Genomic DNA, 18,638 nt, shown 5'->3' with positions numbered 1-18,638 from the left:
TCCTAAAGTGTCAACATTTAGGAGGATCTGAGTGAACCAATATTTTCCAAATAACCAATGCACGTTATTAAGTAATACAAAGGTTAAAAATCCATTCAAAATCAATAGGTTTTAAACTAATAGACCAGTCTGTACCAAATATAGTCCCCTGTCTCTACCAAAGAAAAAAAAAAACTAGCAGGGTGTTACAGCATGCGCTTGTAGTCTCAGCTACTCAGGAGGCTGATGTGGGAGGATAACTTGAGCCCAGAAGTTTGAGGCTGTAATGAGCTATGATCATGCCACTGCACTCTAGTCCAGGAAACATAGTGGGATCCCGACACTATGAAAAAATTTTTTTTAGATAGTCTCACTCTGTTGCCCAGGCTAGAGTGCAAGGGCGTGATCTCAACTCACTGCAACCTCTGCCTCCCAGGTTCAAGTGATTCTTATGCCTCAGCCCCCCAGTAGCTAGGACTATAGGCATGCACAACCACGCCCAGCTAATGTTTGGCATTTTTAGTAGAGACGGGATTTTGTCATGTTGGCCAGGCTGGTCTCAAACTCCCAGCCTCAAGTGATCCGCCTGCATTGGCCTCGAAAAGTGCTGGGATTTCAAGGCGTGAGCCACTGCGCCTCATGATGAAAACTGAATTATATGGTTACAAATCCCACATTCTAACAACCTCGAAAACTACTAATTGTCAAGTTTTGGTGCTGCATCAAAAGAAAACTATCCACATCTAAAAAGACGTTGAAAATAGTCCTCCCTTCTCCAACCACCTATCTATGTGAGGCCAGATTTTCTTCTTATACTTCAAGCAAAACAAAATACTGCAACAGACTCAATACAGAAATACATGCGAGAAGCTAGGTATACCTGTCTTCTATTAAGCTAGATTTTAAAGAGATTTGCAAAAATGTAAGACAATGTTACTTTTCACTAAATTTCTTTGAAAATAGTTATTTTTCATTATAAATGTTATTTATGTTATATAATAGGTAATTATTGTGAAATGAATAGTTTTAATTTTTCTTAAGATTTTCCTTTTTTTTTTTTTTTTTTTTTTTTGAGACGGAGTCTCGCTCTGTCACCCAGGCTGGAGTGCAGTGGCCGGATCTCAGCTCACTGCAAGCTCTGCCTCCCGGGTTTACGCCATTCTCCTGCCTCAGCCTCCCGAGTAGCTGGGACTACAGGCGCCTGCCACCTCGCCCGGCTAATTTTTTGTATTTTTTAGTAGAGACGGGGTTTCACCGTGTTAGCCAGGATGGTCTCGATCTCCTGACCTCGTGATCCGCCCGTCTCGGCCTCCCAAAGTGCTGGGATTACAGGCTTGAGCCACCGCGCCCGGCTTACCTTATTTTTTGAGACAAAAAAATTTCTGTTGCCCAGGCTGGAGTGCAGTGGCATGATCTCAGCTCACTGCAACCTCAGCATCCTGGGATCAAGCAATTCTCATGTCTCAGCCTCCCAAGTAACTGTGACTACAGGAGCATGCCATCACGCCCAGCTAATTTTTTTTTTTTTTTTGTATTTTTGGAAGACACAGGGTTTCACCATGTTGGCCAGGCTGGTCTTGAATTCCTGACCTCAGGTGATCCAACCGCCTTAGCCTCTGAAAGTGCTGGGATTGCAGGTGAGAGCCACCACACCCCACCCGGGGTAATTATTATTTTTTGAGACTGCGTCTCACTCTGTTACCCAGGTTGGAGTGCAGTGTTGTGATCATAGCTCACTGTAGCCTCAAACTCCTGGGCTCAAGTGATCCTCCTGCCTCAGCCTACGAAAGTGCTGCAATTACAGATGTGAGCTACTACGTCCATCCATTATTATTATTTTTTAAAGACATTAGGTCTTGCTATGTTGCCCAGACTGGACTCAAACTCCTGGACTCAGGTAACCCTCCTACCTCGCCTCTCGCCTCTTTTTTTTTTTTTTTTTTTTGAGACAAATCTCACTTTGTTGCCCAGGCTGGAGTACAGTGCAGTGATCTGGGCTTACTGCAACCTCTGCCTCCCAGGTTCAACTGGTTTTCCTGCCTCAGCCTCCTGAGTAGCTGGGACTACAGGCACATGCCACCACGCCTGGCCACTTTTCTATTTTTTTAGTAGAGATGGGGTTTCACCATGTTGGCCAGGCTGGTTTCAAACTCCTGACTTCAAGTGATCTGCCTGCCTTGGCCTCCCAAAGTGCTGGGATTACAGGTGTGAGCCACCATGCCCAGCCCCACCTCAGTCTCTTGAATAGCTGGGACTACAGGTGCATGCTACTATACCTGGCTAAACCTTTACTTTTTAATATATCTTTTTTTTTTTTTTTTTTTTTTTTTTTTTTTTTTTTTTGAGACGGAGTCTCGCTGTGTCTCCCAGGCTGGAGTGCAGTGGCGTGATCTCGGCTCACTGCAAGCTCCGCCTCCCGGGTTCACGCCATTCTCCCGCCTCAGCCTCCCAAGTAGCTGAGACTACAGGCGCCCGCCACCACGCCCGGCTAGTTTTTTGTATTTTTAGTAGAGACGGGGTTTCACCATGTTAGCCAGGATAGTCTCGATCTCCTGACCTCGTGATCCACTCGCCTCGGCCTCCCAAAGTGCTGGGATTACAGGCTTGAGCCACCGCGCCCGGCCACTTTTTAATATATCTAACAGTAGAAATAAAAGAAACTTTTGGGGTCTTCATTTTAAGAGTAAATCTGAGACCAAAAAAAAATTGAGAATAAGTACCCTATGGAAAAAATTAAAAATGTAAATATACGTATTTATTATAGCTTCAAAACAAAGAAAAAGCATGTAAATGATGAAAAAAATACGTAGCGGAATGAGTACTCCAGACAAATATTTTGTGGTTACTAAAACTTACATATACATATTTTTAGAGACAGAGTTCCACTCTGTCTCTCGCCTAGGCTGGAGCACAGCAGTAGGATCAAAGCGCAATGTGACCCCAAACTCCAGGTCTCAAGTGACCCATCTCAGCCTCCTTAAGCGCTGAGGTTTACAGGTGCACATCATGGTGCCTGGCTAATTTTTTTTTTACTTTTTATAGAGATGAGGTCTTCGCTATGTTACCGAGGCTGGGTTCAAACTCCTGGCCTCAAGTAATCCTTCTTTCTTGGCCTCAAAAAGTGATGACATTACAGGGGTGTGCCACTGCACCCAGCCTATATTTTTATAATGACATAAAGTATTAGCATTTAGATTAAGCAGGATATAAAACAATATAAAAAATGCTCTAAATTATATTTTAAAAACCAAAGATTGAAAGCAAACCAAAATCTTCACAATGATCACATTATTTCTAGTTACTAGGGTAAGGAGACATATTTTCTGATTTCTATAATTTTTTTCTAAATTTTCTATAATAATCACATAGTATTTCGTAACCAGAAGGTAAGATTATTTTAAAAATAAGGAAAAAAGTTGGCCGGGTACAGTGGCTCACGCCTGTAATCCCAGCACTTTGGGAAGCTGAGGCGGGTGAATCACTTGAGGTCAGGAATTTGAGACCAGCCTGGCCAACATAGTGAAACCCCATCTCTACTAAAAATACAAAAAATTAGCTGGGCATGGTGGCACACGCCTGCAATCCCAGCTACTCAGAAGGCTGAGGCCCGAGGATCACTTGAACCCAGGAGGCAGAGATTGCAGTAAGCCGAGATTGTGCCACTGCATTCCAGCCTGGGTGACAGAGAGACTCTGTCTCCAAAAAAAAAAAAAGGGGGGGGGGAAAGCACTATTTTCCATGAAAGTAACAACACGATTCGGTTCTCAGGTTCTCGTTACCTTTCAGTCCTTTCCTAAAATTCAACAGGCTATAAACATCAAAATGGTCAAAAAAAAACAATACCAACTCTCCTCCAAACCCCTCACTAGTCATACAAAAGCAACAAAAAGGCATTGCTGTTTAAAAAAAAACTTGCTATATTTTAATTATATCAGAATAGGACTATCCATGTAAGTTCTAAAAATACAGTTCCCTGATTTAAAGGCAAGAAAGTTTTCCAACTTTCAGAATTAAGCAAATAATAAAGCACCAACTTAAAAACTAAAATCAGGCCAGGTGCAGTGGCTCACACCTGTAATCCCAGCACTTGGGGAGGCTGAGGTGGACAGATCACCCAAGGTTAGGAGTTTGAGACCAGCCTGGCCAACACGGAGAAATCCTGTCTCTACTAAAAAGACAAAATTAGCCAGGTGTGGAGACGGGAGCGCCTGTAATCCCAGCTACTTGACGGGTTGAGGCAGAACAATCAGTTGAACCCAGCAGGCAGAGGCTGCAGTGAGCCGAGATGGCGCCACTGCACTCCAGCCTGGGCAAAGAGAGCGAAACTCTGTCTCAAATAAATAAACAAATAAATACAAACTAAAATCAGGGATAAAAACAGCCTAAAAATAAAAATTTAAGCAAAAATTGAAATTTTAAATAATTACAAATAAAATAAAATCCAATCATTATATATTACTTTGTTCTTTCATTTCACTGTATCTTTATCCTTTGATTTTTATACAAAGAAAGAAGGCTAAAGAAGGTAAAGTATTTCAATTGAAATACTTTAGATGTAAATCATACTGGATAAAATAGATTAAAATTTCAAAGTTTCAGAGACCAAGTAAACCATACAGTTTTATTAAGTAAAATATTCTATCTTAATATGAAAGTCAAAGGCTGGGAGCGGTGGCTCATGCCTGTAATTCCGGCACTTTGGGAGGCCAAGGCAGGTGGATCACTTGAAGTTAGGAGTTCAAGACCAGCTTGGCCAACATGGTGAAACCGTGTCTCTACCAAAAACATAAAAACTTAATCCCAGCTACTCAGGAGGCTCAGGCAGGAAAAAAAAAAATTGCTTGAACCTGGGAGGCGGAGGTTGCAGTGAGCCGAGATCGCGCCACTGTACTCCAGCCAGCCTGGGCAACAAGAGCGAAATTTGGTCTCCGAAAACAAACAAACAAACAAACAAAAACAAAGTCAGAGAATGTGAATAAAATACATATGAGCACTAAAAAGAACAGCCAAATGTTTATTTACTTGAGGTAGAAATATCACTTACTGCTTACCAGGACTATGATGAGTTGCAAATTCTCCATTCTGAAATAAGTCTCCTGCCACATTCATTCTACCAGGGTTAAAAGGTCTTACTCCAGTCTTGGTCTGTGGAGTTAAAGATGGGGTGTACGTTTGTATATTAACACCAAAATTACTTGACTGAAGTCCTTTAGCGACATCTCCCAAGTTGGTATTCTATAGTGATGTTTTATATGTAATCATTATGTTCATATCTTGCCCAGCATTCACAGAGCTTATACCTGTTTCTAAGGTTGTAACATTAGCAATAACGTATTTCAGAGTCAATTCTGTAGTGATACCACTATTACCCATTCCTGCATTTACCTTACTTCTTGAAAGACTGGAAGTGGAGAAGTCCAAATCTTTGGTTTTGTTTTTAGTTCCAGGAAGTCCCCATTCAATAAAACAGGAAGAATTTTTCTCCGCTCCTCCATTTGTTTCTATATCCTCTTCATCATCAATAACAATTGTCTCACTTATATTTCCTTTCTGAGACGCCAAATCTCTTGAAGGAGGAGGAATTACAGAATAATTTCCTTGTGGCTTTTCATTTTTTGATGACGCAAGTATGAAGTTTCTTTGATCAGCTATTGCTGGAGCAGAAACTGAAGGAGGTTGTATAGATTCAATAAATACAACATCATCATCATCTTCCACTGGTGAGTTTCTAGATCTACTAACTAAAGGACAAGCTGGATGACCAAATGAATCCCCTATGTCCATGAGACTAGTTGCCATGGCCATATTCCCTAATAAAGCAGGAGTCTGCTCAGTCAATTCTAATCCTCCCACTGAACATTTATCCATGCCAATGAACCTGTAAAGAGACAGAAAAGAAAAAGTTCTAGTATGTTATGATTTTTGCATTTTACTACAATAAAATAGCACAAGTAAATTTTTCAAATTATTTTTTGTGATACCTGATATCCACTCTGGTTTTCCTCTACTGTTAACTAATGTTTACTTCAGAGTTCGATGGACATTAATTATATAATTTCGGTAGTCCTTTAAAAAATTCTAATCAATTTATAGTACTCACTTTAGTCACTCTTTTTTTTTTTTTTTTTTTTTTTGAGACAGAGTCTCGCTTTGTCGCCCAGGCTGGAGTGCAGTGGCCGGATCTTAGCTCACTGCAAGCTCCGCCTCCCGGGTTCACGCCATTCTCCTGCCTCAGCCTCCCAAGTAGCTGGGACTACAGGCGCCCGCCACCGCGCCCGGCTAGGTTTTTGTATTTTTTAGTAGAGACGGGGTTTCACCGTGTTAGCCAGGATGGTCTCGATCTCCTGACCTCGTGATCCGCCCGTCTCGGCCTCCCAAAGTGCTGGGATTACAGGCTTGAGCCACCGCGCCCGGCCTAGTCACTCTTTACAGTGAAAAAATGCGTTTCCTTTGAATTGGAAAATAGTAACAAAATAATTAAATTAAATACCAATAACTTAAGGTCCCAATATAATCACTTATATTCCATATGCTTTTATCTACTACAGCGTTTATGATATGGCCCTATTTCCCAAGTGTCTCCTGCCATTGTTCTCTTTCCAAAATCTCTTCTTCCAAAATAAGTATGTGATTATCTTTATGCATCTTTTTTGTCCTTGTACAGAAAGCATTAAGTCCATTTATGCCAGATGTTATGCAACGGGCTTTTTACAGAACGTAAAATTATCAAAACTCCATGATAGTAGGTATAATTTACTCTTACAGTTCAAGAAATTGAGGTCTAGGGAACTAAATTGTTCCAGATAACACTGGGACTTAAACTCAGGGCTCTAATGCTAGGCCCCAAATTCTTTTTCTTTTGAGAGAGGGTCTCACTCTGTTGCCCAGGCTGGAGTGCAGTTGCGTGATCCTGGCTCACTGCAGCCTTAAACGCCGGGGTTCAAGCAATCCTCCCACCTTAACCTCCCAAGTAGGCAGGACTACAGGCTCTTGCCATCACAGCCCAGCTAATGCTCCATAAATTTCTCGGAGAGAGGAGGTCTCACTACATTGCCTGGGCTCTTCTCAAACTCCTGGCCTCAAGCAATCCTCCTGCTTTGGCTCCCCAAAGTGCTGGGATTACAGGCATGAGCCATGGTACTTGGCCTAGCCCCAAATTCTTAACTTGTTAACACTCAACATTTGTATACTTATTATGCACTAAGCTATGATGAAGGAAAGAATCTAGCAGAGACAATAGTTGAAAAATCTGGGCCGGGCGCGGTGGCTCAAGCCTGTAATCCCAGCACTTTGGGAGGCCGAGACGGGCGGATCACGAGGTCAGGAGATCGAGACCATCCTGGCTAATATGGTGAAACCCCGTCTCTACTAAAAATACAAAAAACTAGCCGGGCGAGGTGGTGGGCACCTGTAGTCCCAGCTACTCGGGAGGCCGAGGCAGGAGAATGGCGTAAACCCGGGAGGCGGAGCTTGCAGTGAGCTGAGATCCGGCCACTGCACTCCAGCCTGGGCGACAAAGCGAGACTCCGTCTCAAAAAAAAAAAAAAAAAAAAAAAAAAAGAAAAATCTGGAAGTGAAAAACTGATGAAACATGGGTGGCTCTTAAGAAGGTGAGAGATAAGGACATGTGCACAGGTGGTAATGAAATTGATCATGTGTAAGAATCACCTCTATCTCAACTGAAAGAAGGCAAAAGTAAGTATAACTGGAATGCATGTAAGCATGCAGAAACAATACATGGGATTATACAAGCTGGCCTCAATTTTCAATTTTTTTTTTTCTTTTGGTGTGAGGTCTATGTTACCCAGGCTGGTCTCAAACCCCCGAGCTGAAGTGATTCTCCCGCCTAGGCCTTTCAAAGTGCTGGGATTACAGGAATGAGCCACCACAACAGGCCTGGCCTCAGTCTTTTTTTTCTTTTTGTTTTGTGAGACAGAGTCTCACTCTGTCACCCAGGTGCAGTGGCACCATTTCAGTTCACTGCAAACCCCACTTCCCAGGCTCAAGTGATCTCCCCGCCTTAGCTTCCTGAGTAACATGCCTGGCTAATTTTTTGTATTTTTGCTAGAGACAGAGTTTCACCATGTTGCCCAGGCTGGTCTCAAACTTCTGAGTTCAGATGATCCGCCTGCCTCAGCCTCCCAAAGTGCTGGGATTATAGGTGTGAGCTACTAGGTCTGGCCTCTGGCCTCAATTTTCTGAGTAGAAACTTGAGAGTGAAATGGGGTGGGAATTTTACAGGTGTTGAATGATTAAGAAAACACACTTCAAAAGGCAGTCATCACTCCATTTTATTTTAAACATCTCATACTGAAATATGCTTTTTTTTTTTTTTGAGACGGAGTCTCGCTCTGTCGCCAGGCTGGAGTGCAGTGGTGACATCTCTCAGCTCACTGCAACACCTGCCTCAGCCTCCCAAGTAGCTGGGACTACAGGCGTGCGCCACCACACCCAGCTAATTTTTGTATTTTCAGTAGATACAGGGTTTCACCATGTTGGCGAGGATGGTCTTGGTTTCTTGACCTCATGATCCGCCCACCTTGGCCTCCCAAAGTGCTGAGATAAGAGGCGTAAGCCACTGTGCCCAGCCAAAATATGGTAACATTTTTATTCTAAAAATTTCCCAGCCGGGCGTGGTAGCTCACACCTGTAATCCCAGTACTTTGGGAGGCTGAGGTGGGCGGATTACTTGAGTTCAGCAGTTTGAGAAGAGCCTGGCCAACATGGTGAAACCCCATCTCTACTAAAAATACAAAAATTAGTCGTGGTGGCAGGTGCTTGTAATCCCAGCTACTCAGGAGTCTCAGGCAAGAAAACTGCTTGAATCCAGGAGACAGAGGAGGTTACAGTGAGCTAAGACTGTGCCACTGCACTCTAGCTTGGGCAACAGAGCAAGACTCCATCTCAAAAAAAAAAAAAAAAAAAAAAATTCCCAATTTAATCTATAATCCATATAGTCATGAAATAGGTAACATTTATTTTTAGTATGTATTATACTATTATATATATTAACTCAGATAACACTTACTTAAGTGAGCAAGGAACTATTATTTTTCCCATTTTGCCAATTAGGAAACTAAGAGCCAGGAGATAAGTAACCTGCCTAACTTACCATTACTTAAAAAGCTAGTCACCTTTGGGAGGCTGAGACGGGCGGATCACGAGGTCAGGAGATCGAGACCATCCTGGCTAACACGGTGAAACCCCGTCTCTACTAAAAAACAAACACACACACAAAAAAAAAGCTGGTCAGGATTCAAATCCAAGAAATCTGACTCTAAAACCTATTTCTTAGCCACTATATTATATGCAATGAATGTGGAAAACAATTGTTAAAAATTACTTATCTTTTGTTAAGATGAGCCAATTGATTACAACAACAAAATTAACATTTAAATAAGGCTGTTTCAAAGATAAAGAAATAACAGGCCGGGCGGGCGCGGTGGCTCAAGCCTGTAATCCCAGCACTTTGGGAGGCCGAGGCGGGTGGATCACGAGGTCAGGAGATCGAGACTATCCTGGCTAACATGGTGAAACCCCGTCTCTACTAAAAATACAAAAAACTAGCCGGGCGTGGTGGCGGGCGCCTGTAGTCCCAGCTACTTGGGAGGCTGAGGCAGGAGAATGGCGTGAACCCGGGAGGCGGAGCTTGCAGTGAGCCGAGATCACGCCACTGCACTCCAGCCTGGGAGACACAGTGAGACTCCGTCTCAAAAAAAAAAAAAAAAAAAAAAAGAAATAACAAATTTAAGGAACCAGTTTAAAATAAGGGTTGTAAAAGAAACGGAAAAAAATTGGGGGCCAGGAATGTTGGCTCATGCCTGCTAATCCCAGCACTTTTGGGGGCCAACTGGGAGAACTGCTTGAGCCCAGAAGTTTGAGACCAGCCTGGGCAACATGGTAAGACTCCACCTCTACTAAAAATTTTTTAAAATAATGAAAGAAAGGAAAATAATTTCTGGAAAAGAGTAATAACTGACTCCACAGTATCTTCTTCTTCTTTTTTTTTTTTTAAGATGGAGTCTCACTCTGTGGCGCAGGCTGGAGTGCAGTGGCATGATCTAGGCTCACTGCAAGCTCCGCCTCTCAGGTTCACACCATTCTCCTGCCTCTGCCTCCCGAGTAGCTGGGACTACAGGCGCCCGTCAGCACGCCTGGCTAATTTTTTGTATTTTTAGTAGATTCGGGGTTTCACCGTGTTAGCCAGGTTGGTCTCAGTCTCCTGACTTCATGATCCGCCCGCCTGGGCCTCCCAGAGTGCTGGGATTACAGGCTTGAGCCACTGAGCCCAGCCCACAGTATCTTCTTGTGGCTGGTAGGTTCTATTTTACTTTTCTCACACAAAATAATACAGAGTACTCTTTATACTCAGTTCACTGCAGTCATCTACCTTTAAAAAAAGATAAAATATTCACCTATGCTTAAATCCCAAATTATAAATAAGTAAAAACACTACTAAAGGCTGGGTGCGGTGGCTCGCGCCTATAATCCCAGCACTTTGGGAGGCCAAGGTGGGTGGATCTTGAGGTCAGGAAATCGAGACCATCCTGGCTAACATGATGAAACCTCATCTCTACTAAAAAAAAAAAAAATACAAAAAAAAATTAGCCGGGCATGGTGGTGGGCGCCTGTAGTCCCAGCTACTCGGGAGGCTGAGGCAGGGGAGAATGGCATAAACCCGGGAAGTGGAGCTTGCAATGAGTGGAGATGGCACCATTGCACACTCCAGCCTGGGAGACAGAGCGAGACTCAGTCTTAAAAACAAAAAAACCAAAAAACAAACAAACAACAACAAAAAAATACTACTAAAAGCCATTGTGTTTATAACTTAACTGTCAGAAACTTTAATTCTATAAACACAAGACCATAAGAAAATTTTGAATATTTCTACAATATTGTCTAAAAACAGAGAAAAAGATGCTGTTTAGCCAATTAGCTATGTGGCAGCAGGCAAATTATGTCACCTCACGGAGTTTTAGTTTTCTAAACTGTGAATGGGGTTAACATATAGCTTTAAGCTTTTTAATGAGGTGAGTTGACATGCAAATCTCCAGCATATGGCCTGGTCCATATCAGAGAGTGCAAAAAATATCAAATTATGACCAGGCCCGGTGGCTTATGCCTGTAATCCCAGCACTTTGGGAGGCCGAGGCAGGTGGATCACCTGAGGTCGGGAGTTCGAGACCAGCCTGACCAACATGGAGAAACCCCACCTCTACTAAAAATACAAAATTAGCCGGGCGTGCTGATGCATGCCCGTAATCCCAGCTACTCAGGAGGCTGAGGCAGGAGAATCGCTTGAACCCAGGAGGCAGAGGTTGCGGTGACCTGAGATCATGCCATTAAACTCCAGCCTGGACAACAAGGGCGAAACTCCGTCTCAGAAGAAAAAAAAAAAATTAGCCAGGTGTGGTGGCATGTGCCTGGAGTCCCAGCCACTCAGGAGACTGAGGCAGGAGAATCGCTTGAACCCGGGAGGTAGAAGTTGCAGTGAGTTGAGATCATGCCACTGCACTCCAACCTGGGTAACAGAATGAGACTCTGCCTCAAAAACAAACAAAAAATCCTTTTCAATAAAAAGGTATTTAGGCAAATACTATGTCACATCGCTACATCCTGGGATTTCGGCAACTGTCTAATTTTAAACATTTAACCAGTCTTCTTGTGGTATCTTATTCACACACAAATTATAACACTAACAAAATCCTTAAATGTAAATTATCTCTAGAGAATGGGTAACAACGTAAATTTAACAGGATATTTAGGCGTAAAGATAAGGGTTAACATAAAACAAAGAAACGAATACATGTACTTTGACCTATTTGACCCATTTAGCTCTCTTCTTGTAAACTACTTTCAGAGACACTTCACAGTTGAGTATATAAGCACTCCTATTTAAAATGAGATATAAAGGTGTACCATGATTCTGAAGGTACTCACAAAAGAAAGAAAAAAGAAGAGTCAACTGAACTACTACCACAGATAGCAAGAGAATTACTGCAGGAACCAGGAACAAAATTACTATCCAAATTGGGCCTGGTGCCTCACACCTATAATCCTAACACTTTGGGAGACCAAGGCAGGAGGATCACTTGAGGCTAGGAGCTCAAGACCAACTTGGGCAACAAACTGAGAACTCATCTCTACAAAAAAATAAAGGCCAGGTACAGTGGCTCATGCCTATAATCTCAGCACTTTGGGAGGCTGAATGAGATGGGAGGATAGCCTGAGCCCAGGAGTTCAAGACCAGCCTGGGCAATGTAGAGACCCCTCTCTACAAAAATTTAAAAATTAGCCCAACATGGTGGCATGTGCCTGTAGTCCCCACTACTTTGGAGGCTGAGGTGGAAGGATGGCTTGAGCCCAGAAGATCAAAGTTGCAGTGAGCCATGATCACACCACTGCACTCTAGCCTGGGCAACAGAGCAAGACCCTGTCTCAAAAATAAAAAATAAATATAATAAAGTAATTAGCTGGGCAAGGTGGTACACGCCTGTAGTCCCCAGCTACTTGGGAGACTGAGGCAGGAGAATCACTTGAGCCCAGGAGTTCAGGGCTGCAGTGAGCTATGACCACCCCACAGCACTAAAGTTTGGGTGACAGAGTTAGACCCATCTCTAAAAATTAAAAAAAAAAAAAAAAAAAAACAAAGACAAAAAACAAACAAAAAGAACAACTGTCTAGAAATCAGTAGCCCAGCAGAGATTAAGACAGTAAATTGGGCCAGGCGCAGTATAATGCCCCGTAATCAGCGCTTTGGGAGGTCTAGGCGGGTGGATTGCTTGAGTCCAGGAGTTCAAGACCAGCCTGGGCAACACGGCAAACCCTTGTCTCTACAAAAAATACAAAAATTAGCCCGATACAGTAGCACATGGTTGTGGTCCCAGCTACTTGGGAAACTGAGGCAGGCAGATTGTTTGAGTCTGGGAGATGGAGGCTGCAGTGAGATGGGCCACCGCACTCCAGTCTGGGCGACAGTGAGACCCTGTCTCACACACACACAAAAAAAGATGGCCATTGATCACGTATAACTGACTTCGTTCCCTTCCAAAACTCCCCTAAAACAGTACTATCACAAGGAAAGGAAGACAAGAAACAAAAGCAGTATGATTTTATAAGTAAAAGAACAGAAGGATGAATGGTTAACTAACTGCCAACCTGAGACAGCCAGAGTCTAAAACAGTGGGAAAAAAAGCCAAGAAACATTCTGATTTACGCTGTAGGCTCAGAAGTCTGCAGCACCAGGTATCCCTGGAACAGAATGGGCAGATGCTAAAAAAAAGAGGTTGAGAGATCTCTTCCCTCCCATCAAGCTGATGGTGACAGGCCTTTCCCTATCCTAGCACAGATTCTAAAAATTTTTTTCTTTGACAAGATAGAACATAAGATCTAAGACTTGGGTTCACCAAGCACTGGGGAATGTTTCAATACCAAGAAATATCCCCTCTCCACTGCTTGAACCCAGGAGGCGGAGGTTGCAGAGGGCCGACATCACGCCACTGCATTCCAGCCTGGGTAACAAGAGCAAAACTCCGTCTCAAAAAACAAAGAAATGTCCCCTCTCCTACTTGATTCCCAGAGAACTGGCATCCAGACTTCTATTTTCCAGGCAGCAAACTCTTCTCTGGAGGCTTTCTTTCTCAGCAAGACTCTTCCCTGTGAAACCAAGTATCAGCAAAAAAGGAAAGTTCTAAAAATAATAACCTATGGGGTTCCCCATCAATTGGCCAGAAGATCATCCACAAGCTTCAAGTTAGAAACCCCACTCCCACTCTTCTAATTTGCTTTTTAGTTCCCAATTGTTTTTGTTGTTGTTGTTCCTGTTTTTTGGGTTTTTTTTTTTTTTTTTTTGAGACGGAGTCTGGCTCTATCACGCGGGTTGGAGTGCGGTGGCGCAATCTCCGCTCACTGCAAGCTCCCCCTCCTGGGTTCACATCATTCTCCTGCCTCAGCCTCCTGACAGCTGGGACTACAGGCACCTGCTACCACCACGCCCGGCTAATTTTTTTTTTTTTTTGTATTTTTAGTAGAGACGAGGTTTCACTGTGTTAGCCAGGATGGTCTCAATCTCCTGACCTCGTTATCTGCCCGCCTCGGCCTCCCAAAGTGCTGGGATTACAGGTGTGAGCCACTGCGCCAGGCCTTTAGTTTCCAATTCTTAATCATAAATAAACCAGTCAAGAATTACACAATATATATAACATCTACTATGTACCCACAAAGATTTAAAATAAAATTTTTTTAAAAAGGAATTACACAGGCCAGGTGTGGCGATGGGTGCCTGTCATCCCAGCAGTTTGGGAGGCCGAGGTAGGTGGATCACTTAGGTCAGGAGTTCCAGACCAGCCTGGCCAACATGGTCAGACCCTTGTCTCTACTAAAAATACAACAATGAGCCAACGTGGTGGTATGTATCTGTAGTCCCATCTACTCGGGGGGGTGAGGCACAAGAATCGCTTGAACCCAGGAGGCAGAGGTTGCAGAGAGCCTAGATCACTGCAAGGGCAAGACTCTGTCTCAAAAGAAAAAAGAAAAAGAAAAAGAATTATAGATGGAGTCTCGCTCTGTCGCCCAGGCTGGAGTGCAATGGTGTGATCTTGGCTCACCGTAACCTCCACCTCCCGAGTAGCTGAGATTACAGGCATGCGCCACCACATCCGGCTAATTTTGTACTTTTTTTTTTTTTTTTGGTAGAGACGGGGTTTCTCTATGTTGGTCAGGCTGGTCTTGAACTCTCGACCTCAGGTGATCTGCCCGCCTTGGCCTCCCAAAGTACTGGGATTCCAGGTGTGAGCCACGGCGCCCAGCCAATTTTTGTATTTTTAGTAGAGATGGGGTTTCACCATGTTGGCCAGGCTAGTCTCGCACTTCTGACCTCAGGTGATCCACCCACCTCAGCCTCCCAAAGTGCTGGGATTACAGGCGTGAGCCACCATGCCCAGCCAACACTTCTAATATAAAAAGAACTGCTAGAAACTAAAAGCTTAGTGGCAAAAATGAAAAATTCAGCAATAAGAATTGAAAGATAAAGCTGAGAAAATCTCAAGAATTAAAGGAAAAAATAAAGAGGACAAGGATTATATCTCGGGGGGGGGGAAGAATTATATCTCCCACTAACTATACACATGTTTGTGTGCGTGCGTGTGTGGGTGTCTCAAACCTCATGGACCAGGCTTTTTTTTTTTCTTAAGACAGGGTCTAGCTCTGTCGCCCAGCATGGAATGCTATGGCACAAACACAGTTCACTGCAGACTTGACCCCCTGGGCTCAAACAATCCTCCCACCTTGGCCTCTCAGAGGGCTGGGATTACAGGAGTGAGTCACAGTGCCCGGAGCCACTTTACTGATTTTTTTGAGACAGAGTCGCTATCTGTTGCTCAGGCTGGAGTATAGTGCTGTGATCACTGCTCACTGCAGCCTCAACCTCCTGAACTCAAGCGATCCTCCCACCTCAGCTTTCTGAGTAGCTGGGACTACAGGCGTGTGCCACCACACTAAGCTAATTTTTATATTTTTTTGTAGAGACAGAGTTTTGCCATGTTGTCCACACTCAAACTCCTGGGCTCAAGCTCTCAAGCTATCGCCCATCTCAGCCTCCCAAAGTGGTTGGAAAACAGGCATGAGCCACTGTGCCCAGCCACTTTACCTACCCACCATATCCTGACACAGTCCTAAGTTTAACTAATTAAGAGATGTGCTGTGAAATGTAAGAAAATAAGAGCAAATAAGTTAGTAAAAAGCAACAAGGGTAAAATGAAGGCAGGACTACTACTATGGGGGACAAATTAATCACACGTTTGTTTTTGATGAGCAACGGAAAACTGATCAAGGTTGAAAGGACAGAATTGGCAAGAAATGAATCCCAGATAATAAAAGTAGAAGTAAAGCTTGTTTTTGTTTTTTTTTTGAGACGGAGTCTCGCTTTGTCGCCCAGGCTGGAGTGCAGTGGCCGGATCTCAGCTCACTGCAAGCTCCGCCTCCCAGGTTTACGCCATTCTCCTGCCTCAGCCTCCCGAGTAGCTGGGACTACAGCTGGGACTACAGGCGCCCACCACCTCGCCCGGCTAGTTTTTTGTATTTTTTAGTGGAGACGGGGTTTCACCATATTAGCCAGGATGGTCTCGATCTCCTGACCTCGTGATCCGCCCGTCTCGGCCTCCCAAAGTGCTGGGATTACAGGCTTGAGCCACCACGCCCGGCCAAGCTTGTTAAAGAAAAAGAAAATCATTTTCACTCCTAATAAAATTATTCACACAAGGATTGGTGTTAAAAGCATTAAGTGAACAGCTGACAGAGAAAGGGCATTTGTACTGTACCAAAATGAACACATAAATCACTGTCTAGTAGCAAAGAAAACCCCGAAAAAACAAAAACAAACATTAACTTCCTAAAAGAGAGAGATTAGGCCACTCAGATTCGGTGGTCAATCTTAGAATTAGGAACAGTGTGACAACTAGTTTATGTTATCTCCTCATGTGATGCTAGCTGGAGGACTGTCAGGGTACATAAGTAACAGTCTTCCTCAAATACTAGGCAAACATCAACGTCAAAACAACAGATTATTGAGTAGTGTTTCTTTCTAATCCAACAGTAAAAAAGTTTTTCCAATCTATTGGAAAAGAAAAAATTGTAAAATGCAAGTAAAAGAGCTAACTTGTTCTCGAACTTGAGTTCCAGTGGTATAAATGCCAGCACTCCCCGTGCCTTCCCAGGGACTACCATGGCTTGGCTCTGGGGACAGGAGCACCCAAGCAATTAACTTGAAGGCCAAGGCCTTCAAGATAACACAAAGGTAAATCCCTCAGGAAGAACACCCTACTACTGCACTAATTATATTAGACAGCAAAGCGAGGTAAAAAACAAAACAAAACAAAACAAACTCACAATGGAGATATTTCCTTCTTAATTTCTGCCAAAGCCTCACGACATAGGCTTGAAGGTGATTCCTGGTCCTAGAATGAGAAATGAAAACCAATTTCTGTACAACCAACCTGTATGCACAACCAACTCAACACCGGGAGGTGGCAACAGGGTGAGAGGCCAAGGAGTTCCTGGGCTCGGCGACCCTCCCCCGCCCTAATGTGACCCAGAAATTAAGTTGAAAAAAAGAACTACAGGAACCGCAACGACGAGACAAAGCTAAAACTGCTTCGTCCACCTGCAGGACTGGGATGGAGTGGGCTGGGGACCCGAGGCCTGCTCCCACGAAGGCAGAGGGACGGGTAAACGTTGCCTCGACGACAAGGGACTTGTACTCCCTCCTAAGTTTGCCCACCCAGCGTCATCTCTGCCACTCCAAGCACCATTTCCGAGGTAACGGGCGGCGCGCGTCACCTCTGGGCCCACAACTGCCTCGAGAAGTTGCCCTGGGGCCCCAGCAGTCGACGACGGGCCCCAGATCCGCCATTAAACTCACCCAGAGAAGCAGCAAAGAGTAAAAGCCGCGCAGCGCCGGGAAAAAGAAGAGCGGAGGAGGGGATCCAGCGGGGCAGAGGCAGCAGCCCTCGCCCGAAAAACCTGGGGACCTCGGCTCCGGGGGCAGCGCAGCCCCGAGAGCGGAGACCCGGCCGGGGCGCCCCTTCCCCGCTCCCCCGGCAGGAGAGAAAGGAAAATGCCCCGCGACGTCCCCGGGCGGCCGGCACCCCGCCCCGCCGCCCCGCGACCCCCGCCAGCCCCGCGACGCCCGCCGCCCCGCGACCCCCGCCGCTGGCCACCGCCTCCCCCAACACTCCCGGCCTCGCCCGCACTCTCCCAGCCCCTCGGGCCGTGAGTAAAGGCGCCGCTGACAGGAGCGCAGCCCCGAGCTGCCCCTGAGACCCCGACGCGGCAACGGCGACGGCGGCCGCGCCGCGGGATATTAACCGGGTCGGTGGGAGGCTGCGGGGGCTGCCCTCACCCATCTCCGCCTCCCCAGTCACCTCGGCCTCCGCCTCCTCCTCCTCCGGAGACTGCGCTGCTCCCAGTCACCCCCAGTCTCGGCGGCCCTGGAATGGAAAGACAGCGAGGATAAGCCTCACCCGGTTCTGGCTGCGGCTCCGCGGAACGAACCTTCCCTCTCCCGGCCCACCCCGCTTCCGCGACACGCACAACTCCGCCCAGTCCAGTCCCGGCTTTCGCGCTGGTGAGGAACAGGAGGCGGAGAAAGAGACGGCGCCGCGGCCGAGCCCGGGGAGGCCCCACCCTCCGTGCGCTCGTTGGCGGCGGGAGGCGGGCCTGGGCGCCTCGAGCACGTCTATTGGCTCCGAAGGCAGTCCTTCAAGGCCCCCCCTCCGTGGGGTGGTCTGCAGGGCTGTCCGTCAGCTGCGGGCCACACCCGCGGCCCGGCCGTTCCACTTCCGCCTCTGCCAGCCCTCAACGCCTGGCTGGGTTCTCTGCCCGTCGGACTCCCGCTCCCACCCACCGGGTCCGCCAGGCTCAGGAGCCCGAGATTCGCCGCCCGTCGCAGCGGCCGCGCTTCGGCCCCTCAGGGCCCGGGGCTCTCCGGGACCTATATAGCCCGGGAGACTCCGGCGGGGCCCCGTGCCCGGGCCCGGGCGCCCAGGCTGCGGCAGCGGATGCCAACGCCTCTGCCCGAGGAGAGCGGCGGCCTCGATGCCCCAGCGCCCTCCCTGTCCAGTTCTTGGAAGGACAGGGGCGAGGCCGGGGAGGCGCTGGAGCGG

General features: G+C 45.9%; 1 protein-coding gene across 22 annotated transcripts in view; it reads right to left on the bottom strand.

Annotated features, from left to right (window-relative positions):
• Window positions 1–18,133, bottom strand: part of ZMYM5 (zinc finger MYM-type containing 5) — a 48,293-nt gene extending 30,160 nt beyond the window's left edge. For 3 of the 22 annotated variants that reach the window (XR_012426446.1, XM_045376781.3, XM_074021176.1), the window contains exons 1-5: window positions 18,067–18,133; window positions 17,898–17,963; window positions 16,864–16,931; window positions 5,365–5,857; window positions 5,031–5,124 (exon numbers count right to left, since the gene is read on the bottom strand). Coding sequence is in view for 20 of the 22 variants with exons in the window: in XM_045376781.3 (XP_045232716.2) it covers window positions 5,031–5,124; window positions 5,365–5,847 (577 nt within the window). In the remaining 2 variants the exon portion in view is untranslated. 22 annotated transcript variants of the gene reach the window in all.
• Window positions 18,134–18,638: the final 505 nt, after the last annotated feature.

The sequence above is a fragment of the Macaca fascicularis genome, chromosome 17 (genome assembly GCF_037993035.2).
Source record: "Macaca fascicularis isolate 582-1 chromosome 17, T2T-MFA8v1.1".
NCBI lineage: Eukaryota > Metazoa > Chordata > Mammalia > Primates > Cercopithecidae > Macaca > Macaca fascicularis.
Note: the sequence above shows the minus strand (reverse complement) of the source record. Positions and strands in the feature narration are given on the sequence as shown.